At 46.6% G+C, this 26,622-nt stretch overlaps 2 protein-coding genes across 3 annotated transcripts in view; one reads left to right on the top strand and one right to left on the bottom strand.

The window, feature by feature from the left end:
* Window positions 1–8,908: 8,908 nt before the first annotated feature.
* On the bottom strand, window positions 8,909–24,034 carry LOC123280374 (uncharacterized). Its single transcript, XM_044757341.2, has 7 exons — window positions 23,936–24,034; window positions 22,304–22,716; window positions 21,849–22,068; window positions 19,203–19,274; window positions 17,789–17,893; window positions 17,250–17,359; window positions 8,909–15,776 (listed from the first exon to the last, which is right to left on the bottom strand). The coding sequence occupies exons 1-5, from the start codon at window positions 24,032–24,034 to the stop codon at window positions 17,795–17,797; spliced, it is 903 nt and encodes a 300-aa protein (XP_044613276.1). The 3' UTR covers window positions 8,909–15,776; window positions 17,250–17,359; window positions 17,789–17,794.
* A 357-nt stretch (window positions 24,035–24,391) lies between these two features.
* Window positions 24,392–26,622, top strand: part of FOXO3 (forkhead box O3) — a 119,436-nt gene continuing 117,205 nt past the window's right edge. The window contains exons 1-2 of one of the 2 annotated variants that reach the window (XM_070496684.1): window positions 24,392–24,738; window positions 25,804–26,544. In XM_070496684.1, the coding sequence (XP_070352785.1) occupies window positions 25,927–26,544 (618 nt within the window). In that variant the 5' untranslated portion in view covers window positions 24,392–24,738; window positions 25,804–25,926. Of the gene's footprint in view, window positions 24,739–25,523; window positions 25,676–25,803; window positions 26,545–26,622 lie in introns of those variants that run through there. The other variant, XM_070496683.1, reaches the window with a different exon arrangement.

Below are 26,622 nucleotides of genomic sequence, written 5' to 3' on the forward strand. Positions count from 1 at the left end.
ATTCATCACATCATATGTGCCGCGTTACCCGTTTCTCCCACCCCACCACCCCCTTCCCCTCTGGTAACTACCAATCTGTTCTCTTTGTCCATGTGTTTGTTTATCTTCCACATGTGAGTGAAATCATATGGTGTTTGTCTTTCTCAGTCTGGCTTATTTCACTTAACATAATATCCTCAAACTTCATCCGTGTTGTTGCAAATGGGATGATTTTGTCTTTTTTTCTGGCTGAGTGGTATTCCATTGTACATATACACCACGTCTTCTTTATCCAGTCATCAGACAGTGGGCACTTGGGTTGCTTCCGTGTCTTGGCTATTGTGAACAATGCTGCAATGAACATAGGGGTGCATGGGTCTCTTTGGATGGTTGATTTCAGGTTCTTTGGATAAATACCCAGTAGTGGTATGGGTCAAATGGTGTTTCTATTTTTAATTTTTTGAGAAATCTCCATACTGTTTTCCATAGTGGCTGTACCAGTTTGCATTCCCATCAGCAGTGTATGAGGCTTCCCTTTTCTCTGCATCCTCTCCAACACTTATTATATCTCGTCTTGCTAATTATAGCCATTCTGATGGGCGTGAGGAGATATCTCATTGTAGCCTTGATTTGCATTTCCCTAGTAATTAGTGATGTTGAACATCTTTTCATATGCCGTTGGCCATCTGTATATCTTCTTTGGAAAAATGCCTATTCGCATCATTGCCCGTTTTTTGATCTGGTTGTTTTTTTGTTGTTGAGTTGAGTTCCTTATATATTTGGAAATTATTTGCAAATATTTTCTTCCAGTTAGTGGATTGTCTTTTCATTTTGTTGATGGTTTCCTTTGGCTTGCAGAGTTTTTTAGTCTGATATAGTCCCATTTGTTTATTTTTTCTTTTGTTTCCCATGCCTGAGTAGACATCGTGTTCGAAAAGATATTGCTAAGACTGATGTCAAAGAGTGTACTACCTATGTTTTCTTCTAGGAGTTTTATGGTTTCCGGGTTTACGTTCAAATCTTTAATCCATTTTGAGTTAATTTTTGCGTATGGTGTAAGATAATGGTCTACTTTCATTATTTTGCATGTGGCTGTCCAGTATTCCCCAAATCATTTATTGAAGAGACTTTCCTTTCTCCATCGTCTGTTCTTGGCTCCTTTGTCAAAGATTAGCTGTCCATAGATGTGTGGTTTTACTTTTAGGCTCTCAATTCTGTTCCATTGATCTGTGTGTCTGTTTTTGTGCCAGTACCATGCTGTTTTGATTGCTATAGTTTTGTAGTATATTTTGAAGTCAGAGATTGCCTCCAGCTTTGTTCTTTTTTCTCAGGATTGCTTTGGCTATTTGGGGTCTCTTGTTGTTCCATATCAATTTTAGGATTCTTTGTTCTGTTTCTGTGAAGGATGTCATTAGGATTCTGATTGGGGTTGCATTGAATCTGTAGATTGCTTTAGGTAGTGTGGACATTTTGACTATGTTTATTCTTCCAATCCATGAGCATGGAATATCTTTCCATTTCTTTATGTCTTCTTTGATTTTTTTCAATAACGTCTTATAGTTTTCAGTGTATAGGTCTTTTACCTCCTTGATTAAGCTTATTCCTAGATATTTTATTCTTTTTATTGTGATTGTAAATGGGATTGTATTCTTGACTTCTCTTTCTGCTAGTTTGTTATTAGTCTATAGAAATGCAACCGATTTTTGTAAGTTGATTTTGGACCCTGCAACTTTGCTATAGTTGTTGATTATTTCTAATAGTTTTCTTGGTGGATTCTTTAAGGTTTTCCATATATAGAATCACATCATCCATGGCAGCAAGAGTTTACTTCTTCCTTTCCAATTTGGATACCTTTTATTTCTTTTTCTCTGGCCTAATTTCTTTGGCCAAAATCTCCAGTACTATGTTGAATAGGAATGGCAAGAGTGGGCACCCTTCTCTTGTTCCTGATCTCAGAGGGATGGCTTCTAGTTATTCCCTTTTGAGTATGATATTGGCTGTGGGTTTGCCATATATGGCCTTTATTATGTTGAGGTACTTTCCTTCTATTTCCATTTTATTGAGAGTTTTTAATCATAAATGGGTTTTGGATCTTGTCAAATGCTTTCTCAGCATCTATTGAGATGATCATGTGATTTTTATTCCTCATTTTGTTTACGTGGTGTATCACATTGATTCACGGATGTTAAACCATCCCTGCATCCCTGGTATAGTTCCCACTTGATCATGATGTATGGTCCTTTTAATGTATTGCTGTATCTGGTTTGCCAATATTTTGTTTAGGATTTTTGCATCTATGTTCATCAGTGATATTGGCCTGTGACTTTCCTTTTCTGTGTTTCCCCTGCCTGGTTTTGGTATCAGGGTAATGCTGGCCTCATAGAATGAGATAGGAAGTGTCCCCATCTTCTTCACTTTTTTTGGAATAGTTTGAGAAGGATAGATATTAAATCTTCTTTGAATGTTTGGTAAAATTCTCCAGAGAAGCCATCTGGTCCTGGACTTTTGTTTTTTGGGAGGTTTTTGATTACTGTTTCAATCTGTTTACTTGTGATTGGTCTATTCAGATTCTGTATTTCTTAGTGATTCGGTTTTGGGAGGTTGTATGAGTCTAAGAATTTATCCATTTCTTCAAGATTGTCCAATTTGTTGGCATATAGTTTTTCACAGTATTCTCTTATAATCCTTTGTATTTCTGTTGTACCCATTGTACTTTCTCCTCTTTCATTTCTAATTTTATTTATTTGAGGCTTCTCTCTTTTTTTCTTACTGAGTCTGGCTAAGGGTTTGTCAATTTTGTTTATCTTCTCAAAGAAAGAGCTCTTAGTTTCATTGATCCTTTCTGTTGTTTTTGAAGTTTCTATTTCATTTATTTCTGCTCTAATTTTTATTATTTCCCTCCTTCTGGTGACTTTGGGCTTTGTTTGTTCTTCTTTTTCTAGTTCTGTTAGGTGTAGTTTAAGATGACTTATTAGAGACTTTTCTTGTTTGTTGGGGTGGGCCTGTATTGCTATAAATTTCCCTCTTACCACTGTTTTTGCTGCTTTCCATAAGGGTTGATATGTTGTGTTTTCATTTTCTTTTGTCTTCAGGTGTTTTTTTAAATTTCTCCTTTGATTTCTTCATTGATGCAATGGTTGTTCAGCGACATGTTGTTTAGTCTCCAAATATTTATGACTTTCCCAGCCTTTTTCTAGTAGTTGATTTCTAGTTTCATAGCATTGTGGTTGGAAAACATGCTTGATATGATTTCAGTCTTCTTAAATTTATTGAGGCATCTTGTTTCCCAACATATGTTCTATCTTTGAGAATGTTCCATGTGCACTTGAAAGGAATGTGTATTCTGCTTGTTTTGGATGGAATGTTCTATATAAATCTATTAAGTCCACCTGGTCTAGTATTTCATTTAAGGCCACTGTTTCCTTGTTGACTTTCTCTCTTGACAATCTGTCCAGTGACATTAGTGGAGTATTGAGGTCGCTTACTATTATTGTGTTGCTGTCAATTTCTCCCTTAGGTCTGTTAATAGTTGCTTTATATAATTTGGTGTTCCTGTTTTAGGTGCATATATATGCATAAGTGTTATGTTTTTTGGTGGAACATCCCTTTTATCATTATATACTGCCCCTCTTTGTCTATCATTGTCTTTTGATCTTGAAGTCTGCTTTGTCTGATATAAGTATGGCAACACCTGCTTTCTTTTACTTGCCATTTGCTTGGAGTATTGTCTTCTATCCCTTCACTCTGAGCCTATGTTTGCCTTTAGAGCTGAAATGTGTTTCCTGAAGGCAGCATATTATTGGATCTTGTTTTTTAATCCATCTTTCATCTGTGTCTTTTGATTGGAGAATTCAATCCATTTATATTTAGAGTGATTATTGCTATATAAGGGCTTAATACTGCCATTTTATCTCTTGTTTTCCAGTGTTCTATATTTCCATTGTTTCTTTTCCCTTTTATTTCTGGCTGCCATTTCAGTTAGGTGGTTTTCCATGATGGTTTTCTCTGTTTTCTCTTTATTTATGAATTATGGCTCTGCTCTGATTTTTTGTTTAGTGGTTACCATGGGGGTTGTATAAAAGATCTCATAGATGAAATACTCCATTTTCTGATAGCCTCTTACCTCCATTAGCCTAAGCAGGTTCCATCCCTTTCCTCTTCACCTTCTGGGTCTTTGTTGTCACACATTGATCTTTTCTGTCTTGTGAGTTTGTGACTAAATTGAAGTGTTTATAGTTATTTTTGATGCTTTCATTCCATTTGTCTTTTATGTTATAATTAAGTGTTTACTAACTTATTCTATATAGAGCTGCACTTTCCTGATTCTATTTATCTCCTTGTTCAAGGTTTTGTAAACCTTTGCTTTTTAGTTTCAAATGGGAGGGCTTCTTTCATTTCTTATAGGGCAGGCCTAGTGGCAATGAACTCTCTCAGCTTTTGTTTATCTGGGAAAGCTTTTATTTCTCCATTGTATCTGAAGGATAGTTTCACTGGATAGAGTATTCTTGGCTGAAAGTTTTTTCTCTCATTATTTTGAATATAACATTCCATTTTCTCTTAGGGTGTAAGGTTTCTGCTGAGAAATCTGCTGAAAGGATAGGGGTTCCTTTGTAGGTTATTTTCTTCTCACTTGCTGCTCTTAATATTTTTTCTTTGTCATTGACTTTTGCCAGTTTTACTATTGTGTTTCTTGGAAAAGGTCTTTCTGCATTGATGTAATTAGCAATTCTATTGGCTTCATGTACTTGTAAGTCCAGTGTCTTCTCCAGTTTTTGGAAGTTCTCAGTTTTTACATCTTTGAACAAGCTCTCTGCTCCTTTCTCCCTCACATCTCTCTCTAGAATACTTGTGTTACTTTTCTTAATTGAATCAGATATTTCTCAAAGAATTTCTTCATTTTTAAAAAATCTTAGTTCTCTCTCCTCTGCCTGAAACATTTCTATATTTCTATCCTCTAAATCACTGATTCTGTCTGTAATAATATCAGCTCTATATTTTAAGGATTCTAGATTATTTTTTACCTCATTAATTGTGCTCTTAATATCCAGAATTTCTGTTTGTTTGTTTGTTTGTTTTTAGAGTTTTAATCTCTTTGGTGAAGTATTCTTTCTGCTCATTAATTTTATTCCTGAGCTCATTGAACTGTCTTTCTGAGTTTTCTTGTAACTTGTTGAGTTTCTTTATGACAACTATTTTGAATTCTCTGTCATTTAGATTGTAAATTTCTGTGACTTCAGGATTGGTTTCTGGAGACTTGTCATTTTCCTTCTGCTCTGAAGTGTTACTATAGTTTTTCATGGTGTTTGAGGAACTGATCATTTGCTGGTGCATTTTTAGTAGTATCAGGTCACAGATTCCACTTGCCACCACTGGGGGGGGGGCAGAAGCTGTGTTTTCTGATCCTGCTGCATCTGCTGGAAGTTGTGCTGGTCAGGCCATTCTGTGTCTGTGTGGCCTGGCCCCAGCTGCTTAGCAGGTCACACATGCATGTGTGGGCACTCTGGTGTGGGACTGCTGCCTTGGTAGGGGACAAGCTGAGCTGATGCACTAGGCGAGAGGGGAAGGGCACTTTCTTCCACACGCATGGGCTGGCTCTGTGCTTGTGTGTGGTTTGACTGAGCTGCCACACTTTGTGGGGGCTCCTTCATGGGGGCTGTACCACACCACTCGGTGGGAAGTGTTCCCATGAGTGGGGCCACCATGGCACAGTGGGCACTCCTGTGGGCTGGGCTACAACTTCAAAAGCATTCATGCACAGGCCTGGCTGCCCCTGCCTCCTCTTACAGTCACATGTCAGCTCCTGCATGATGACCTGTGACCTAGATTGCTGCCCCCAGGGAGGGTGAGGGGGCTGCTTGCCTAGTTCCACTGATTCCCAGGGATCCAGTCCCCCACCTTCAGATGTATGGTTGTGTGGATCTCTCTGACATCCTACTGTGCTTTGTAGGGAATCCTCTGTTGGTTAATTAATATCCATTTAGTTGTAACTTAGTGGGGAGAGACAAAGGAAACAACTCACTCTACCATGATGCTGATGTCCAAGATGTGTTTTTAAGATCCAAAGTATTTTTAATGTATTTATTAATTCAGTACCTTTTTTATACAGCCTAAGCCATCTTTGAGAGATGCATGAAACACAGTAATTTTTTTTAACTGAAGTAAGAAATGGAACAAATTAGATTAATTTCATATATGAAATAGGGATTTCATATATATAAATAAGAATTTCAACGCAAGCTGCCCGGTAACCTCATACATCAGATTTAACTGGTAAAATTTCCACTCTTATATATTTCTCTCTCTTTATTACCATAAGTGGATTTGGGGTAATCTCAAGTGGGGCCATTTCACCAAACTGACCTTGTAACAAGTATTTTATGAGGACCTGGATGAAGTCGCTCACTCAATATTTACGGTTGGTGATCAAAGCAGCCCTGACCTTATATTTGCGTGTGTTTGGGGGGGGAGGGACAGTAAACAAATCACCATAAAAATAAACAAGAAAACCTCAGGGTATGTTTAGTGCTGAGACAAAAAAGAATGGTGAGGTCATGGAGCGCCCCTGGGCTCTCCTCAGTTAGGAGGTCAGAGAAGCCTCTGGGGAGGCAGCATCCAAGTGGAGCCCTGAATGACATGGGGGATCACCTGTGTGACCCTCTGCAGAGGGCATTCTAGGCAGAGGGAAGCTACTGCAAGGACCCTAAGGCAGGACCATGTTAGGGGTGTGGGGGGAACAGGAAGAACATCTGTGAGTCCTTGTCTAATGACTATTTTTAACCCATTAGGTAAAAAAAAAATTTTGTTTTTTTTTTGTTTTGGTGAGGAAGATTGGCCCTGAGCTAACATCCATGCTGATCTTCCCCAATTTATTTGTGGGATGCTGCCATGGTTTGATGAGTGGTGTGTGGGTCCATAGCCAGGATGTGAACCCACAAACCCCGGGCCGCCAAAGCAGAGTGCATGAATTTAACCACTAAGCCACCAGGTCGGCCCCTCACTAGGTAAAAATTTTTATTAAAAACCCAAGGTACCTGGAATACTGTAGCTACTGTAATGTCCCAGCCCACCACTTGTGGAGTTTTTTAGTTTTTTCTTGAGAGTGACATGGTGAGCTCTTCCTGCTCCATCTGTATTTTCCCCTGACAGGCCCTTCTCTGTGATGACATCTCCTAAGGGCCACTTCATCATCTTCTGTCCATTCTTTCCCTTGTTGCTATGGTGCAAAAATCTACACCACTGAACAGAATGCCACCTCCTCCAGGAAGCCTTTCTCAATCCTAGTACAAAGAATGAACAAGAACCAAGAGTCATTTGCTCCATTCTCCCACAGCCCTTTCTTGCATTTCTCCAGCAGCTCCTAATTCATTCTGCACTGGCTTGTATGCTGTCCCTTGTTTACACATCCTTCACCCCAGTACATGAGGAAGGCTCAAGAGTAGGGTCTGGGCTGTCTTCACCTCTAAGCCCTACCCCAGCCAGGTCTGCATGGGCATCTGCACATTACAGGGCGCATTGTTGGCAGAATCCAGTCATTCCATTAACCCAGTGTCATGGAGCAGCTGAACTTTGCTCTCCCTGTGCTAGGTTCTTGGCAGGAATGGGAAGGGCAAGGCACAGCCCCTGTTCCTAAGAACCTTAGAAACCCATGGCAGTGGTGGTTGGGGGCGGGATGGGGGACAAGGCAAGACTTGCACCCTGAAAGTACTCACAGGGCAGTGGTCTCCAAACTGGGGGAGAGTGCACACCACAGGAACACTTGATAAGCACTGGGATACAGGAAGAAAGCACAAGAAATTCCATTTTGTTGTATTGCTTATTTAAAATTTAGAAATGTTACAAACTTGGAAATAAATTTTTTTTACTCATTTTCACTATCTGGCTTGCCCTTAGCACCTGTCCAGGTACATCATCAGACAGCCAGTCACAGGACTTGTCCTCCCGGAGGGGTGGTGGCCACAATGCCGAGGCCTGGATGATGGCGGCCCCACTTGTCCACTCACCAGCAATGAATCACCTCACACTACAGTGTAGGTGTTACAGGATGTCATCAACATGGTTACTTTTATAAAGACAAGACCTATAAATAATAGGCTCTTTACAGTGTTTTGTAAATGAAATGATGGAGGACAGATGTGGCCATGAAAATCTTTTGTACTACATAGCAGCTTTGGGATTGCTCACAGCAAAGTGCTTAAAAGAATTGTTGGACTTAAACATGAGTTATGCACTTTTCTTTGATAAAGAAAAAACATAATTGTTCTAAATTTGCCGACCTTTCCTGGGATAAGTGGTTTAGTAGCGTGCCACCAATGAGTGTTTTTAAATCAGTACCTTCAAGGAATGGGTGATATTTTTTAACAAGAGTGAGAGAGAAGCAGCCTTACAACGGCTGTACCAGCTGCCATAAAGAGAACATTTTGGACACATCTGGGAATATTGCAGCAAGATGTGATCTGTGGCCAAAAATGACATTAAGTGTCATTTATAAAAACTCCCACATCGGCACACTTAAAAAACATAAAGTTTTAAAGTCTTCCAAATTCAGGGCTCATTTGTTAAAAAAACACAAAATACCTCTTGGTGTCAAGAAGATGGAAAAAAACTGTGCGTAAGTGGTGGACAGAACTGAAAAATGCGTATCGTGAATTAGTAAATGCAGACATTAATCCAATTTTCCTAATTTGAATCTACATATCAGTAGTTTGTTCTGTTATAATAGCCACTAAAACCAAGTACAGAAATCAACTGAAGACTAGGCCTTTGAATCATAAAGTATGAAACTAAGATTTTTAAGAGAATAAACCATTTCCAACCACAATCTTGAGAGTAAAGAGCTCTTTGAAACCTGTTAATAAATAAAATAACAAAACTCCACTATTTACAATTTTACTTTAATTTCAGCTTTTCAAACATATTTTTTTGTATTAGAGAGTATGTATATATTGCTACATCAGTAGTAGCTATTTTACTAGCAAAATATGTATCATGTCTATTGATTGGGGTACATGATGACAAACATTTGGAGACTACTGGATTGGCACATTTTTAGTGGCTACCTCCCTGGCATCTATTCCTTTTATTCCATCAAAACTCAGGGTCCAGTTTCTTTGGAGAATGCCCCACCCCACTTTGTGAAAGCCATACGTGCTGTGTGAGACTGATCCCACCCCAACTCCAGGAGGGGCCTCGGTTGGGCTTATGCCAGTCGGAGGATCCCACCCCCCTGGGCATGATTGCCTTAGCAATGAGCACCTGGTCCTCACAGAGGCAGAGGGAAATATTTACCAAGGGCTTCAGACCAGGAAGCTTCCTCAATGTCCAGGCACTACTAGAAGAGATACTCTGCGTTTCTCTGGACTATGTAACATGCAGATTTGAGGCCTGGCCTGACACTGCTACAGTGAATTCTGCAGCCTGGGGATGATGCCAACATACAGAGGGGGCCAGAGAGACCCAGATCTGGAAGCCTAAAGACAACATGAACCTCTGGATCAATCCATGTCTGAAGTTTTCCCTACTTTTGTTTTTTTCACTTATATGAGCCAAGAAATTCCTTTTATTTTGTTGGTATTTAATGTTACTCAAAACATGAAAAGCCCCAATTAAAACAATTGGAGAGTAGTAAATTTAGCTGAACTATGGAAGAGAGGCATCATAGGTGCTCTGGATTATCACTGATGGGATGGCTGCAGTGTTGGTGAAGTTAAGACTTGTTTGTGAAGTCTGTCCTGCAGCATAGTTAGCACTGCACTTCAGAACAGAGTTGGATGGATGGGAGGGCCCCACTTCTCAGGGCACCTCATCTGCCCAGCCAAAGTTCAGTTGGCATGTGATGTTTTCCGCCTCCCTTTCTGGTACCTTTGCCATGCCCTTCCACAATCTGTTTCTTTTCACCTGTTTCATTCTAAGGGGCAAATGAATTATGGGTCCAGTGGATTCTCCCTCTCAGGGTGTGGCTTGTAAGGGACAGAGACTCGCTGGGATTATTCAGAGAGAGTGGAGACGCAGAGTGGAGTTTGCATGTACGCTTGGCTAATGGCCACAAGATGGCAGGAGGAGCTCAGCAAACACAGGCAAAGACCTGTGTCTTCCGGGCTCGGCAGAGGACGGCCCTGGGACCACTAGCTCCATCTTGAGGAAACCACAGCCTGCCAGCGCTGGGCCAGCTTCCCCATCTGGGTAAGTTAGCATGGAGAGAAATAATTCTCTTTTCGTTTAGAGTTCCCTGTAAAATGATAAGAGCTGCTGACCAAAACAAGTAGATGCTGTGAAGTTTGATAGTGAAGGTAACCAATAGGGAGGGATATGTGTTTCTGCTGCTTCTCCCTCTGCCTCTCAGGGGTTCTGGTTGTGACCTACGTCACGGTGATAAAGCAGGCAAGAGAGACGATGAGTAACGTGCCCTGAGTGCCACAGATGAAAGATGTTTCTCTAGGAAGATCAGTGTCAGTGTATAATGTGCGTCCGACCCTTCCAGAACCTTCTGGGAACACGTGCAGTGCCCTGGTCTTCTGGTGGCTGTGGACCATGGGGTGATCTCTAAATGTGCTTCCAGTTCTGACATCGTTCTCTACTTAAGTAAGACAGTGATACCAACTGAGTTGCAAACACTCGCCAGAAAGAGTTGCCTCTTGACAAGTGCCAGAGGCAGAGAAGAAAGACATTTTCTTTGTAAGACAGAATTCTGGGAAGGACAGATTTGGAGCAGGTGCTGTGGTTGAGATCTCAGCCTGGTTCTGACCAAGCCTGACTCCCTCAGCCCCAACTCTCCCAACTGGAAATAAAGGCCATCTACCTCATAAGCCCCTCATAGGCTCAGCAGAGATGAGGGGAAACATTAACGCTGATCTGAATAAACTTTGTGCCTAATCACGTGTGGCAGTTAGAGACTGTCTCCTCCTAGTCCCTTGTATTGAATGTCACCCTTTTCTGAGGATATCTGATTGTCGTCCACCAGGGAAACCTGGAGTCTACTGGTGTAGAGGCGCCTCATTACATTAGAAGTGTGGTGGGAGGGCACCATCTCTGGCCAGTTGGTCAGCCAGTTTTGTATTCCTTCTCCTTCCCGTGAGTAACTTCATCCTATTTCATAAAGATCATTGTTATTTCTTGGCATCTTAAGCTGTGAGATGAGCAACATAACTGGGGTCATGGTATGTTTTCATTTTAATCAGGAAATTCTTCTTGAGACTTCACCAAAAGTCTTTCTGTTCCCATCCTGACCCTCCAAATGTCTTTCACATGGCGGCTGGGAGGTGAAAATTAAAACGAACTGTAGAAGACTCTCGAGTTACTAGGATGAAAGCGCCCGCGGAGGACGCCGAGTGCTCAGGTCTTGGCCAGGAGGTTCTCTCAGGGGATCCAGTTTTCTCCAAGTGCAGTCACAGAGCAGCCTCAGACCGACCCTTGGGGAAACTGGGAACCCTGGCCCAAGAACAAACTCTCCCTTCACTGGAGTGTTGTCAGGAATGGGCGCCGGGAGAAAGTCTAGTGGTTCAAGTGAAAGGAACTTGAGAAATAGAATTAAAGTGAAGGCATGTCATTGGTACAAAACAACTCTGGAACGAGGAGGCGTTGGCGGAGTTCCGCTCTGGAGGGACGGAGAAGGCTGCAGTCAAATGCCAAGCCTGGCTGCTGGCTCACAGAGCGCCGCCTGATGGGTCCTGCTGTGCGGCTGAATGCACTCGGCGCGCCCTGACGTTGGCCATTTTGCATGGATCCAGGAGGCCATGGCAGCTGGCAGCAGCAAGAGTGGGGAGCCCACAGCAAGGGGGTTAATGATGATCCACTGCGACCCCCGCAGAGAGACTGATGTCAAACAGCATCATACAGAAGCTTCCAGCAAGGATGGCAGTTGCACGGGGTATGGGGAGGATTAGGACAGCATTTGACTCAGGACGCAAAGCAGACCAATCCCCCCGGTTAACCGCAGGGTCATGCAGGCAAAACAATGGCGCAAGTACTGCCTGAGGCCTCTGTTGGCAAGCCCCAGTTTCACCTCCTAAGATTGCTCTGAAAAATTACGTTTTCAAGAGAATAATGCTCCAAACTTGGGTCTTATCCCCAAGGTGATTCACTTTTCAGCAACTATTCAATTTTTTAAAGTTGTGCAAGATCAGAATGAGGGCGGTAGTGGTGGTTATAAAACCCAGAATAAATGTTAAGGGCTTAATTTCGTAGCTTATCTCTCTCTCTTTTTTACAGCTTCAGTGCACGGTTGTGTATCCTAGTTGTTATTTTAGTTCTCTGTGTGAGCCTCCGCCACAGTATGACAACTGACAGACGGGTGGTGTGGTTCAAAGACCAGGAAGGAACCCCGGGCCGCGGCAGTGAGAGCACGGAATCTTAACCACTAGACCACCAGGGCTGGCTTAGAAGCTCATCTCTTTTTAAGAAGGGATGTTTTTTACCAAGCCGAATCTTTCTTGTGACAACAGTTACAGGTCAACTAAGGCAGAAGTGCAAAGACAGTAAGCCCATCGTCCACTGACGCAGATTCACCTCGCTGATGAGAGAGTGTGGGCGTCTTTCCTTAGTCTCATCCCGAAAGGAAAGGAAGCCAGGGGTCTAGGAGTGGGGATAATTGGCAGTTAGATAAAAAATATCCATTGATATCTTTGCCCAACCTTTCTGCATGTGAGGGCTCCTTTTTAACGTCAAAAGGAGCCAAGGCCTCTCCCATGATTGTGGCTCTACTTTATTATCCTTTGATTGAGAAAAATTCATGATGATAAGTAATTATAATGGCACCTAGATACCATTCAAAAATAGTAATGCATGGGTGCATGAGACATTGTTTTTTGATTTTGGGCACAGGTTGGAGGATATTGGCAGAGCTGTTGTAACAGCCCCTGCAAACCCAGGAGGGAAAATTGCTAAGATGTACCCCCTTCTGTTTAGAAGCCTGTCATTTGGTTTTTAAAATGGGCCTACACAGGGTTTGACCTCAGAGCCTTGCCATTAGCCAGCACTGGGAGACTCATGGCTTTGGGACAAGGCAGGCAATACCTTGGACTTGACACAGGACACTCCACCCACAGGCCCTTCCGGAAGGTTACTGAATAATGGGAGATTCTGAGGGGAAGGGAAGAGAAGGGAAGGTGGTTGCCATGATCAGCTCTACAGCCTGACATGCAGCAGCTGCTGCGATGAGCCCCAGCGAACTGGAAGGGGGAAAAGTAAGAGGGTGGGTTTCTGTTTCTCACCATTCTTCTCCCTCAGGACCTTAACTCCTGATCGCCATTGCCTGGTGCAGGGCTGCAGACCGTTCTCTCTGCCCTCCGCACTGAAACAGGGTAGAGGTTGGGAGCTGTCCTGGCACCCCAAGTCCACATGGGAAGGGAGCAGCTCAGTGCCTGGGGCCTTCCTTCAGAACCTCTCCAAGGCCTGCTGGCTTGAGAATGGGACCTTGTAGACAGGAACATGGCCTGAGGTCAGTGTGGCTCTCAGACAGACTCATTTCAGTCCTTTGACAACTAGATTCCCCCTTTCACTCAGAGATCAGCCCTCTTGCCCTGGATGCCATAGAGGGAGGTGGAAAAGAAAAAATAAATCAGCAGCCTGATCCTCCAAGACCAGCCAGTGGTCAGACTTTGGTTAGTCTGGGGTGGGGGTGGGGGTTGGCAAATTTGTTTTCCACCCCCTGCCCCATGGGGAAAGGTCTGGAAATCCAAAGGCTTCTTTTACAGAGGGCAAGAAGCTGTCAGGTGAATGCACCCTGGTCAAGCATGGGAGAACACGGGTGAGCAAACTGAACTTTATATTTGACACTTGAGTGAGGGATATGTGGCAATGATGGGGAGGACATGTAACCGGGGCATCTTCATAATAAGTCACAGGCATCAGGAAGTTCGGCAGAGCCCAGGGCTGGACCCAAGTAAAGACAATTAGACCTTCCTGAAGAGCATCTCTAAAATACACCAGCCAAAACTAACAGAAAGCAGGTTGCCCTAAGGAATGTCAGCTCAGCAGAAATAAGGACCTTCCAGAGGAGTAGATTTTCTATGGTTAGAAGTCAAATGAGTCTGGTAACTTTATTATAATATTTTTCTCTTCTCCTTTGCGTGCAGGGGCATCCTTTGGCCTGTTTTATAGACGAGGAAACTGAGACTTGGGAAGGTCAAAGGGCCTGGGTGAGCCAAGGATGGGGCAGAGAGCAGCAGCCATGTCTCCTGGTGCCCGTGCTTTTTCTCCCATATGGATCCCCGGTCTGGGAATTCAACATATGATTTATTTTCTTTTGTTTGTTTATTTTATTTTAACCACTTTATTGAGGTATGATTGATATACAAAAAGCTACACATATTTAATGTTGAGAGTGTGAACTGTACAACCACTTTGGAGAACAGTAGGGCATTCAGTGTAGTGGAAGATGCACATGCCTAGGACCCAGAAATTTCTCTAAGTACATACTAACTCATGCACGCATGCTTAGGAATGTTCAGAACAACCTGTTCACAATTGCCCTAAACTGGATACAACCCAATCAGCCATCAACATTAGAACAGATAAATAAAGTAGCCATATATAGATTCTAGGTAGATGGATAACTCTTCACATAATGGATAACTTCATTCGTAAAATGAATAAAGCACAGCAGCACACAGCAAGCTGGGGGAATCAGGACACAGAGAACACATGGAAAAGATCACACATGCAGAGTGATCCCACTCGTATGAAGATCAAAAACAGGCAAAACTACATGATAGTGTTTAGGGATGCAAACACAGGCAGAAAACCATATAGAAAAGTAAAGATTATCACTAAAGTTATGAGTGATGACTTTTAGGGAGAGAGAGGAGGGTGTTGATGGAGAAGGACACCCCAGGGATGAGTAGGGTGCCAGTAATGGCCTATTTCTTGATCTGGGTGTTACTTATGTGGCTGTTCTCTTACCAACCATTCATTAAACTGTGTACTGTTACCTAAACTACAAACTATTCTGTGACTTTTTGTAAGCATGTTATTTCTTGATAAAAAGTGAAAAAAAAAAGAAAGAAAGTATATGCTAAAGGAGATAGGAGTATCATCCTCATCGGTATAGGGCAAGTCAAAAATATAGGTGTCTTTTAAAATATTCTAAGTGCTTTTGTTTCGTATTGGGTAAGCTGAAAGATTCGAGGTTTAAAAACTTTTTTTATATCTGAGAGAATGAAGTAGCATTAGGCAGGACCATGTCAAGGACTTCTAGAAGGACTGTTCCAAGCCATCTAACATTCTCATCTTTGAGCATTTCTTGAATCCGGAAGTTAAGTAACAATAACATATGAATTTTGGCCTGGCCTAATTTCAATATTAATGTACTACAACTGTGAAAAAGTGGGGGACTAATTTAAAACATATATAGACAAACTAGTTCTTATACTTTTGAGAAAGGAATGCAATTCTCATTGTTCACTTGGGGATCAATTAGTTTAAAAAGAACAATTTGTTGATAATATTGATTTATAGGGGGAAAAAATAGGTCAAAACGGCCTCTTTTTGACTGGGCCTCACGGAATTCTTTCGCCTATGGTTTCTCCAGATCAGGTCTGATTCTCTATTCGGCAGGTAAAGAAACTTGATTTTGCCACTTAACCAAGAGAGTTGTCAGGTCTGGGGGACCGCTGGGAGTGGTTTCCGAGGCCACTGACCCTCCCTTAGCCGTTGGGCCCGCCGCTCTGCTGTCTGTCCACTGGAGAAAGGCCGGCCTGTGCAGGCCACAGTCTCTCCCCTTTCCAGGCTCCATGTCAGTCACAACTCTTCCAGTTGGTTATCTTGACAACCCATTCACTCTTCAACAACACATTTTTATGGCACTGCCAGAGGAAAAAAAGGGCCCAGCTCAAACCTCATCTTTTGATTGGTTGGCAAAATCCTCACAAACTCCAAAGGGAGTTTCATTCTCCACAGCAAAGAGGAAGGCCGACCAACGTGACTGGGTTTGGGCAGCTCCCCAAACAGGACAGGTGCCCCAAGGATTGTGTTCTTTTATGGAATTATTCACTTGGCTTCATTATTTGTTTCCAAGATACAGATTTTATAAAAGTCATTGTAAGTGCAGAAAAAAAAAAGCTTTCAAATTATACATTTGAGAAGTGAAATGGCAAAAGGACTCTGAATGCTACACAAATGTGTGAGGTTCAGATGTTATGCTTCCAGAAAATAACCCGTGTTTGGAGGCCTGGACACTTCCTCCTCACATATGTCTCATGTAGCGATTTTGTCACCCGTTTCGGTGGCATCAGATGTCTCTCCAGACATGAGCACAAGAAGGTCCTGAGAGGCCACAGAAATGTGCTATTAAAGGAATGTGAACTATCCAGAGAGTGGGGAAAGGGGTGAAGGAGAGCCCTCTGCAACACGTGGAGAAGGGCTACCTTCTGACAAGAGGGGAGTGAACCACCAACCAGAATTTCTTCTCTGGGGAGAACCCGGGTGCTCTCACACCATCTGCTGGAGTGGACAGAGTGGGCTCACAAAGCAGGTGCCCCTAACACCACTAGGACCCCTCCTCTGATAGACCACCAAGAAGGGTTCCACCAGGACCTGAACAGAGAGAAAAGTTCCTCCAACAAAGGAAAAACTTTCTTCTAAGATGTTTGAACCATCGCTAATAAATGGCATTCAAACTCAAATATGCCATCCTCATAGCGACGGTGGTAGCTTTACTCGGTTCTTTTCTATGACAGGGTCTGCTGTAACATATGCACAGGCCTCATACCTTGCTAGCTCGTGAATTTTAAACTGTTTATATCAGACTTGAAAAATTTGCCAAACTTAAATTTTCCCTCCATTGTCTTCCTGTTTCACAGGTTTACTCCATTTCCAGGTGTGGAGGTGGGAGAGGCAGGAATTAGATCTAATATCCTTCGAGCCTTAAATCACAAACTGTAGGTGCTTTAGTAGTGGACTATTCCAGAAAACTTGATACATTAGTGGACATGTCAAATTGCACCAGGGAGATGCAATATATTCTGGAGAGTAATGAATGGTTCCATATGGCCTTGATTTCTTTTAGGTACCACATCAATGTTTTAAAGTAATTTACATTTAAGATTCCAATTACAGGCATTTAAAATAGATTTTCTAACAAGTGGACATGGACACATGCTCACTTCACAAGTTTTCCCAAGATGAGAAATGGAGTAGATGGACCACTTACAATGTCCAATGTCATCTGCCACAGGCCAGTCAGCACTGCATTAATTCTGCCTCCACGTCTTCCTTTCCCTTAGAAGTGATTTCTTGGATCTTACAATTGGATTTTCCAAACGTAGTCACAAACTCACCTTCTTACTGCTGGATTTCAAAAGAAGACTTGAGCACTTCCTTCCTTCAATTGGCAAACAATAACCAATAAGGTGTCGAGCCTGGCCCCTCGTCCTCAAGGACCTAAAATCTATTTGGGAAGAAAAAATTAAAAACAAGAAGCACTTGATTTCAAATCTGCACAGTTGTTTTTGATAGACTCTTGTTCCTGGCTTATATTTTCAAGCTTCTCTTTTATTTCTTGAAATATATTAAGCTAACACATTGTTTGTGTCTGCTTCTCCCAATATCCAAATCTTTATGTATCTGGCTTGCTTTTACTTATGGAGCCTTGCTTCCTTGTTTGTTTTGTGTTTTCTGATTGTGACCTTCTGTTCCTGAAACTTTATCTGTGGGCATCCTTTGAGGCCTGGGTTCAAGATATTTCCCTGGAGAGAATCTGTGTTTGCGTCTGCGACTTGTTTGAAGCACCCCACACTTGGACTCATTACATTTTTTTAAATTCCATGGTGTCATGATTTGGGGTCACAACCTTACATGCAGACCATACCATACTTACGAACTTTCAATGAAGATTTATATATCTTTTTTGATTCCTCTGTCCAGCACCAGGATCAAGACAGGCAAATTTTTCAGGGTCCTCTTCTGCATAGCAGGTCAATTTCTGAGATATAATTGACATAAAACATTGTGTAAGTTTGAGGTACACAAGTGTTGATTGGATATTCATATATATTCTGAAGTGATTACCACAATAAGGTTAATTAACACACTCACCACCTCACAAAGTTGCCTTTGGGTGTGTGTGGTAAGAACACTTAAGATTTATTCTCTTACCAACTTTTGAGTGTACAATACAATATTGTTAACTACAGTCACCATGCTGAACATGAGATCCCCAGCACTTACGCATCTTCTAACTGGAAGTTTTTACCTTTTGACCAACATCTCCCCATTTCCCCCACTCCTTAGGCCCTGGCAACCACCAATCTGCTCCCTGTTTATATGAGTTTGGCTTTTTTAGATTCCACATATAAGAGATCATACGGTCTTTCTCTATCTGACTTATTTCACTTAGCATCATGCCCTCAAGTTTCACCCATGTTGTTGCAAATGTCAGGATTTACTTCTTCTTTATGGCTGAGCAATATTTCATTGTATAAATACACCACATTTTCTTTATCCATTCATCTGTCAGTGAACACCTAGGTTGTTTCCATGTTTTGGCTATTGTGAATTATGCTGCAATTAACATGGGGCTGCAGATAGCACTTTGAGACAGTGATTTCGTTTCCTTTGGATAAATACCCAGAAGTTGGATTGCTGGATCATATGGTAGTTCTATTTTTAATGTTTTGAGGAACCTCCCTACTCTTTTCCATAGCAGCTGCACCACTTTAGAAGGCGAGTGGTTCTTATCCTGCTCACAATCTTGTCAGGCCTGAGGCTTTATCTTCCGTCTCTCAGCCCCTGCACATCTGTCAAAGTGGAAGCTCAAGGATACTGCTGTTTGACAGATTTTCTGGGAGCTTGCTCACTTCCCAGGGGTCCCACCTTAACTTTGTTTTTGATCTCTGTGGTTTTCTTGCTTTCCTGCCAGCTCAATGATTCATTTTAAAAATAGTAAAAAATCTTATCCAGCTTTAGTTTTCATCAAGAGGTTTGTTCTGGGTATCTACCCACCATATTAAATTGAAGTATTTTAAAAACAAGGTTAGATAATGTGTAATCAATTACTAAGCAGAGTTGAGGTAGTTTTCTCAAGTGTTTCTGTTCCCTTCACTTTCTGTTCAGAACAAATCTCTGTCCTCAGAACACCAGACTGTGGCTGGGTGGCGTGAGGGCAACAGTGTGCTGGCAAACTGGCTCTCAGAAACAAACAAACAAAAAAAGACTTGATCGCTAGCATTTGCCAATTTCTCTGGGGTAAATACTCCCACAATGATCCATTTCAAGCTACCAATTTGATTCACCGAGCAAAGAGTCTGGAAGAGATGTGCACAGTTGTTTCTCATGAATTGGAATGGGCCAGCTCCAGCATGCCGCTGTAGAGATAGGAGACACAAGTTAGGGTGGAACTCAAATGCCCAGAGACCAGGCAGGATACACAAATGAGGGAAGAGGGCCTGATGATGAAGGAGTTGAACTGGAGAGCCCATACCAGCTAATTGCTGCCATGTGGGTACGGTGCCAGTGTTAGCACATCCTCTAATTTTTCAAGAACAGTTAGAAATCTGGCTTTTAGGTGAAATCTCCTTTCTAGATGTTGGCAATTGACTTAAGAATTTTAAGAATATTTGAGAGAGCCAAAGAACAACCTGATGGGGGCAGATTTAGCCAGACAACCACCAGCTTTGGACTGGTTGGGTTAGTGCTTGGGGAAATGTTTGCTTGTCTCGTTCCAGCCCCATTCCTCTAGGCCAAATGGCCCACCTGACAGAAATACTGTAGGAGACGCAGTACAGGCTTGGGGGAGGAGCACACGCTGTGGATTCAGACAGACCCCAGTTCAAATCCTGGGCCTGCCACTTGCTGTGTGCTCTAGGGCAAAGCTCTGTGAAATCAGAGGGAGAGCCCCTGCTGGGTCAGGTTACTCTAGAGATAAAGTGAGACGATATTACGTGCATAGGACCTGGTCCCTCCTGTGTAGTTAGTTTATGGCTCTGTTATCATTCTTAAGCAGAAGCCAATTAGTCATAGCTGAGGGCAAACACTGCCGTGTGCAGAGAGACCTCTAGCTCAGTGTTCTCAACCTTCACTGCCTTAGATTCATCTGGCAAACATTGAAAAAAATATCAGTGCCAGACCCTACTCCTAAAGATTCTAATTTCAGTTGGTCCAAGATGGAGCCAGGCCATCACTATTTTAAAAAGCTTCCCCTAGTATTCTAATCTTAAATGCTTTAGATTCATAGTTAACCCAATCCTTCCCACAATCCTAAAAGATATTATTCTTATGTTACAAATGAGGAACTGAGGCTCAATGGGTAAATAACAGCCCAAGGTCACATAGCTGGTAAGTGAGGGGGTCAGACTTAACCACAGAGCTTGAATTCTTAAACCCCATGCCATTTAGCACCACTGTATCCACCTCACGTGTTCTTTGTGAGGCTTAAATTAAACACTGCAAATACAGTGCCTAGCTCAGGGCTGGAACATATTAATGGACCAATAGAGGTTAGCTGTCATCATAACCTTATAACACCAAAACAGAGAATCCTTCCCACTTTCTTTTGTGTATGAAATTCCATCTCAGGTAAACTTCACCCTTTTTTGGATCTCCCACTTTTTGCCCCCCTGTAAATACACATACTTGCCCTCTAAATGAACTGCTAGAAGACAGTTACTGTAATGACCTGGGGGAGGCTCTGCTGGGGTATGTCACAATCAGAGGAGGCAAAGAGGAGGAGAGGGGACAGGAGCCCCAGAGACTCCAGGGGAGGTGGTGATGGAAGCTGTCCGGAATTATGCCCCAAAAGACAAGCCCAAGCTCAAGGTCTCTGGTACGCAGGGTTCAATAAATACGTTTTCCACATGTGCAGTTTGCTGAGAAGTGGGGAGGCAGAGGAAGGGGCTAATGAGGGTGTCAGACAAAAGACGGGAGCAGCTATAGACCTGAATATTGGGGTCCTTCTTTCCTTCCAGCTGGATCACACATTTGTTAGGAGGCTTATACTGTGTTTGTGCTTCCTGTCTTCATTGTTGAGATGGACAGAGAAGCCAATCCAAGAGGGAAATGAACACTTTGCTGCCAGGCAATTAGATGTTTGAAATGGTGAATTTACTCAGCTCATTCAGGTAAAAAAAAATTTTAACTTTTGCTCCTCCAGGGACTGAATTTCCAGTATGGAGCGGACATCACTACCTTAAATCATTGGTAGAAATAATCAGGGTATAATAGGAAGTGGGGAGAATTGTAACCAAAAATTCTACCTCCAAGGTAATGCTGGCATTCCTTTTCAATCATCAGCCATAGCTTACTCAGCTTCCCTAAACTAAAAAGTTCAGGAAAAAAGTGGGGAGAAGAAATGAAGAAGGACCAAGGAGGCTAAAGGGGAAAGGAAAGGTCAAAGCAATTTCAGGCTAAAAGAGAACAATCACTGAGATTCAATCTCTGAGTTTTCAAAGGTTTGCCCACAGGGACAAATTACAAGGGTAAATTCTTTGGGTAAGACGCACATTTACCAAGCTGAATGTTTATAGTCACTGCATTTGAAGTTCTGATCCTTAACTCATTTGAAACTTACCCAACACCACGTCTGACCTCTTGTATTTGTATTGTATGCTTTTAAAACTCTTGAACTACTGAACTTTTTAATATGTCTTATCCCCCCAACCAGGACAGCAAGTTCTTTGAGGAAATGTCTATATCATGTCCCTGCCCCCCATTCCTCACCAAGGTCTCAGTGAGCTCAGTTAATCTACTGAATCTTTAACTCTTACATTTTTTTTGTATGCCCTTGGGATATGCATTCTGTAAATGGACACCCCACATGTTTATAGTGAAAATCTAATGGTCGACAGCCCAGCCAGTGTAAACACATTCTTTCTCCTTCTGCCAGTCTGCACTTTAATGACAAAAGATTGCCTAGATTTAGAGAAGAAAAAGGGTAGACTTACACAGTGTGTCGTAAGTGTTTTTAAAAAGCGACAGAAAGCTCTTTGGATTTTATGCTGTATCACGCACGGTGCAAAGCCCTGGGTGATCTGGCCTCCTGGTTCTTCGTGCAAAGCTGAACACCAGACTCCGGGTAATGTGCTCCAACGCCCCCGCCTCCCCTCCCCACGGACACTTGAAGCTGGAGAGTTTTGGTCGGAGAGCACCGTCCGCACTGTCAGGCTATAAAGCAAATGCAAACTCAGAGACTCTCAGTGGGGCAGACCCGCAACGAGACGAGAGAAGTCGCACGCAGAGGAGGAAGCCCAGGAAGCAGTCCGAGCCCCCTTCCCAGACTCCTCCTCCCAAAGACACCCGAAGTATCAGCAGCACATCTGTACGTGGGCAGAGCTGTATGCCCAGGAGACGGGCACGTACGGACTGAGGACATTCGGAGCAAGGGAGCGAGGGCACTAACCACGCAGGGTGAGGAGAGTCCACCTCGCGGCTAGCGTGCTGTGTGCCAGTGAGTACGTGAGCGTGTGAAAGTGCCCCGGACCCAGTGGCTGCGGAGCCGGGCCTGGCGCGGCCTCCAGGGCGAAGAGAAGCAGGTGGCTTTGTTCCCGGAATGTGAAGGAGGGAACCGAGCCTGGGGTTAAGAAGGCAGCATTGCGAGGCGGGAACACGTCGTCTCGGTGGAGGCTTGGGCAGCGCGCGGAACTCGCCATCAGGCTCCCCGGCTCGCGCCACCCGCTGCGCTGGAAGCCCGAAGTGGGGACAGCCTTGCAGGCCTGTGAGCAGCGCCCGGAGAGGCCGCGGAGCGGGCCCTGCCGCGTCCCCCAGCCGGCGCGGGCGGCCCCACGCGCCCGCCACTCGGCGCTGCTGCCAGCACTACATTCCATTTAAAAATAACACCCACGTGCGCTGGTAAACAAGCGCGCGCGCCTGCCGGGGCCGCGCGCCCGGGGCGAGCGTGTGCGGCGCGCGCCCGCCCTCCTCCCGCACGTGTCTGCCGGCTCCCCCGCGCCGCCCCCGCGCGGCTCAGTCTCCGCCCCCCGGCGGCCCGCGCTCCGCCCCCAGCCCCGAGCCAGGCCGCTCCCGGGCCCTAGCGCCTCCGGTCCCACCAGGCGCGCCCTGCAGAGTGCTCTCCAACTTTCCACCCCCGACGCCACCTCCTCGCGGCGGGACCCATCACCCCAGGTCTGCTCCCTCCTTCCTCTCCCCGGGTCCTCTCACGTCCCCCTCCTTTTAACTCTTCCTCCGTCCGCTCGCCAAGGATTGGCTTCTGGTTCGCCCTCTCTTTTTCTCCACTCCTCCCTCCCCTCCTTCTTTCCTTAGAATTTTACTCGATTGTTTATTATTTGCAGGGGGGGCGGGGGCGGGGGGCGGGGAGGGGCGTCTGCGGCCTGGAGACTGGCGGCTGCGGCCAGTCAGCTCGCGGCGTGGCTTGACGAGTAAGCGGCGCAGCGAATGGCGACGCGGCGCAGCGCTCCCGGGTCACGCGCGTGTGGATACAATGACATCATCTGTTTGTACGCGTCGAACTAGCTTGGTGCAGGGGCGGGGCCCCGCGTCACTTGAGTGACGGGCCCTGCGGAAAGCCCGGAGCCTGGAATCGGCTGGGTGGGCGGACTCCTGCGTACATTGGGTTGGACCTTTCTGCGTATCGGGTTGTTGCGGAGAGCGCTCTAGACTGTAAGATTAATCTCCAATGACTTAGAAGGATTTAAGAGAAAAAAAGATAGTTCGTGAACCAAAGTGGATAGACTTTTGGTGTGCATGTCGCATGTTGCGCATTCTTCGTGCACAAATGGACGATTTGGGCACTGGTCGTCGGATAAGGACTTGTGAAGAGGTTTTGCTAAACCTAAAGGACTATCTTTTTTAAAAAGTCAAAAATGCATAATTAGCCGCTTTGCTGTCATTTACAAGTTAGAACCAAATTACTTCCCATTCACAATTGTTCAAAATCTGTTCAGGCGTTTAGGAATGGGGAATAATTTGCTTTTCTCTCCTAAGTTGGTTACACTTCTCCCTTCGTTTGCATGAATTTCATGAAAATTGAACACGCTTGCGGTCGAGCGTCCTGGGTAAGAGACTCAGTGCAGACCTTCTGGTGCCTGATCAAATCTGAGGGCATCAGTTTATGCAAGTCCTGTAGGCACCAACATCTTCGCTTGTCGGTATTTCCACGCTGAGGTGACACCATCTGCGGTCAGCATCTTATCTCGGGTGTTACCTGGTATCGGGTTCTAATGGGGAACCGGACACCAGGGCAGGCCCAGAGCCTGGCGAGCGGACGCGCGTGCCGGGGACCCCCTGTGCCAGGCGCCCTGCCCGGAGTCAGCGAAGCCACGCGACTGCGCTCGTGGAGTGTTTGGGGCTCTGCGCTCCCCCTCCCTCTTCTTCTGGGCCAGCGCCGCGCTTTGTTGTCGTTGAGGCTCGCGGGAGGGAGGAGGAGCCCGGCGGGGACGGCCGCGGGAGCCCGCCGAGTCCCGGCCCGCGGCGCGCGCCCTGACACCCACGCCCGCAGCCCCGCGGAGCCGGGTCGCGCAGGCGCGCGCGCGATCGCACACACACATGCACTCACACACACACGCAGAGCACACCCGGGCTCGCCGCCCAGCCCTCCCCTTGGGCGGGGACCCGCCCGCCCGCCGTCAGCCTAGGTTGAGGCACCCTGCGTGTGTCTATAACTTTGTGCTGCTGCCGCGGCCGCCCTGCTCGTGGAAGGGAGGAGGAGGAATGTGGAAAGCGGCGGCGCGCAGGCTGGCAGGCGGTTCCTCCGGCGGGCTGCGGCGGCGGCCGGAGCACCTCTCCTTCGCCGAGGTTGCGCGCCCCCTCCTCGCCGTGCCCCGGGCCCGCGCGGGATTGTGCGTCCTCCCCCCTCGTCCCTGAAGGGAAGGAACCGAGGTAGGCGCCGGAGCTGTGCAGCGGGGCGGCCGCCTTCCCGGTGACTCCGGATCTGCTTTCGAGCTGGGCCAGGCGCTTCCCTTTTCCCTCCCCGTGACTCGGTGTGCGCGCCCCCCTTTCTCTCCCGCTAGTGTTTTTAAAGGACTTGAGTGAAGGGGGAAAAACTGTCAAGATGGCAGCAGCGGGAGCAAGGAGGTGATGAACGTGCTGGTCCGGGTTTTCTGGCGGCGCGGGAGACTTGGCGCTCCCCGACCTGTTGGAAGATTTATGTTTCGACTTGCCCCCCTCCCCCCGTTCTTTACAGGGAAGCGGGTGGAGGGCACAACGTCCGCGAGAAAATAAACCACACGGAACCCCAAAGTGGCCGTTACTGCTCGGCTCGACCCTTTGCAAACACCCGCCGAGCTGCCCGCCCGCCTTCTTCCCGTCTTTCTTTTTTCTGCAAGTGACAAGGGCCCATCTGCGCGCGGATCCACGTTCGCCCTCCCGGCCCGCGGGCCAAGAGGGGAGAAGGCAGCTGCCCGCGCCGTCCCCGGGCTGGGGCCCCTCCGCCGGGAGGGGAGGTGGCAGGGCTGGGGATGGGGAGAAGAGCCGAAGACGCCACAGACTTTGGCGGTGGCGCCGCGGGAAGCACTTGAGCGGGCCCGAGCGAAACATAAACAAACGCACGCCCGCCCGGGCTCGGGCTCCGACCGCAGCTCGGCTGCGCCAGCTCCGGCCGCTACCCGATTTAAAGGCGCGGCCCGTGCCCCTCCCCCTCCCCGCCCCTCCCCCTGCCTCCCCGCCCAGCCACCTAGCCCTGGGGAGACCTGCAGCTCGGGCGGCGGCGGGGGAGGGGGCTGCCCCGTGCGAGCCCGTCGATTCGCTCGCGTCTCCCCCGCGGCCTGGCCAGGGGGCGGTGTCTGCGGCGCCAGGTTCGCGGGACGCACGTTTCCAGGTCCGCCTGCTCCTGGGAGGCGGGCGCGGTGCAGGCGGCAGCGGCGGCGGCGGGCGAGGACTCGCCGAGGACTGGGCTCCGGCCCGGGATAACCAACTCTCCTTCTCTCTTCTCTTGTGCTTCCCCAGGCGGCGGCGGCGGCGCCCAGGAGCCCGAGCCTTCGCGGCGCCCCCGTCCCTCCCCCGCCGCACCCCGCCCCGGCGCGAGAGGAGAGCGCGAGAGCCCGAGCCGCGGGCGGGCGGGCGGCGAAGATGGCAGAGGCGCCGGCCTCCCCGGCCCCGCTCTCTCCGCTCGAAGTGGAGCTGGACCCGGAGTTCGAGCCCCAGAGCCGGCCGCGCTCCTGTACGTGGCCCCTGCAGAGGCCAGAGCTCCAGGGGAGCCCGGCCAAGCCCTCGGGGGAGGCGGCCGCCGACTCCATGATCCCCGAGGAGGAGGACGATGAAGACGACGAGGACGGTGGCGGTAGGGCCGGCTCGGCCATGGCGATCAGCGGCGGCGGGAGCGGCACGCTGGGCTCCGGGCTGCTCCTTGAGGACTCGGCTCGGCTGCTGGCTCCCGGAGGGCAGGACCTCGGGTCCGGGCCAGCCCCCGCGGCGGGCGCGCTGAGCGGGGGGACGCAGACGCCGTTGCAGCCTCAGCAGCCACTGCCACCGCCGCAGCCGGGGGCGGCGGGGGGTTCCGGGCAGCCGAGGAAATGCTCGTCGCGGCGGAACGCCTGGGGGAACCTGTCCTACGCCGACCTGATCACTCGCGCCATCGAGAGCTCCCCGGACAAACGGCTCACTCTGTCCCAGATCTACGAGTGGATGGTGCGTTGCGTGCCCTACTTCAAGGATAAGGGCGACAGCAACAGCTCTGCCGGCTGGAAGGTGCGTACCCTCCTCGGGCGGGCGGCCGGACCCGCCGGGCCTCCTGCGCAGTGCGAGACGCGCCTTTGAGTCCTCGGA

The sequence above is a fragment of the Equus asinus genome, chromosome 24 (genome assembly GCF_041296235.1).
Source record: "Equus asinus isolate D_3611 breed Donkey chromosome 24, EquAss-T2T_v2, whole genome shotgun sequence".
NCBI lineage: Eukaryota > Metazoa > Chordata > Mammalia > Perissodactyla > Equidae > Equus > Equus asinus.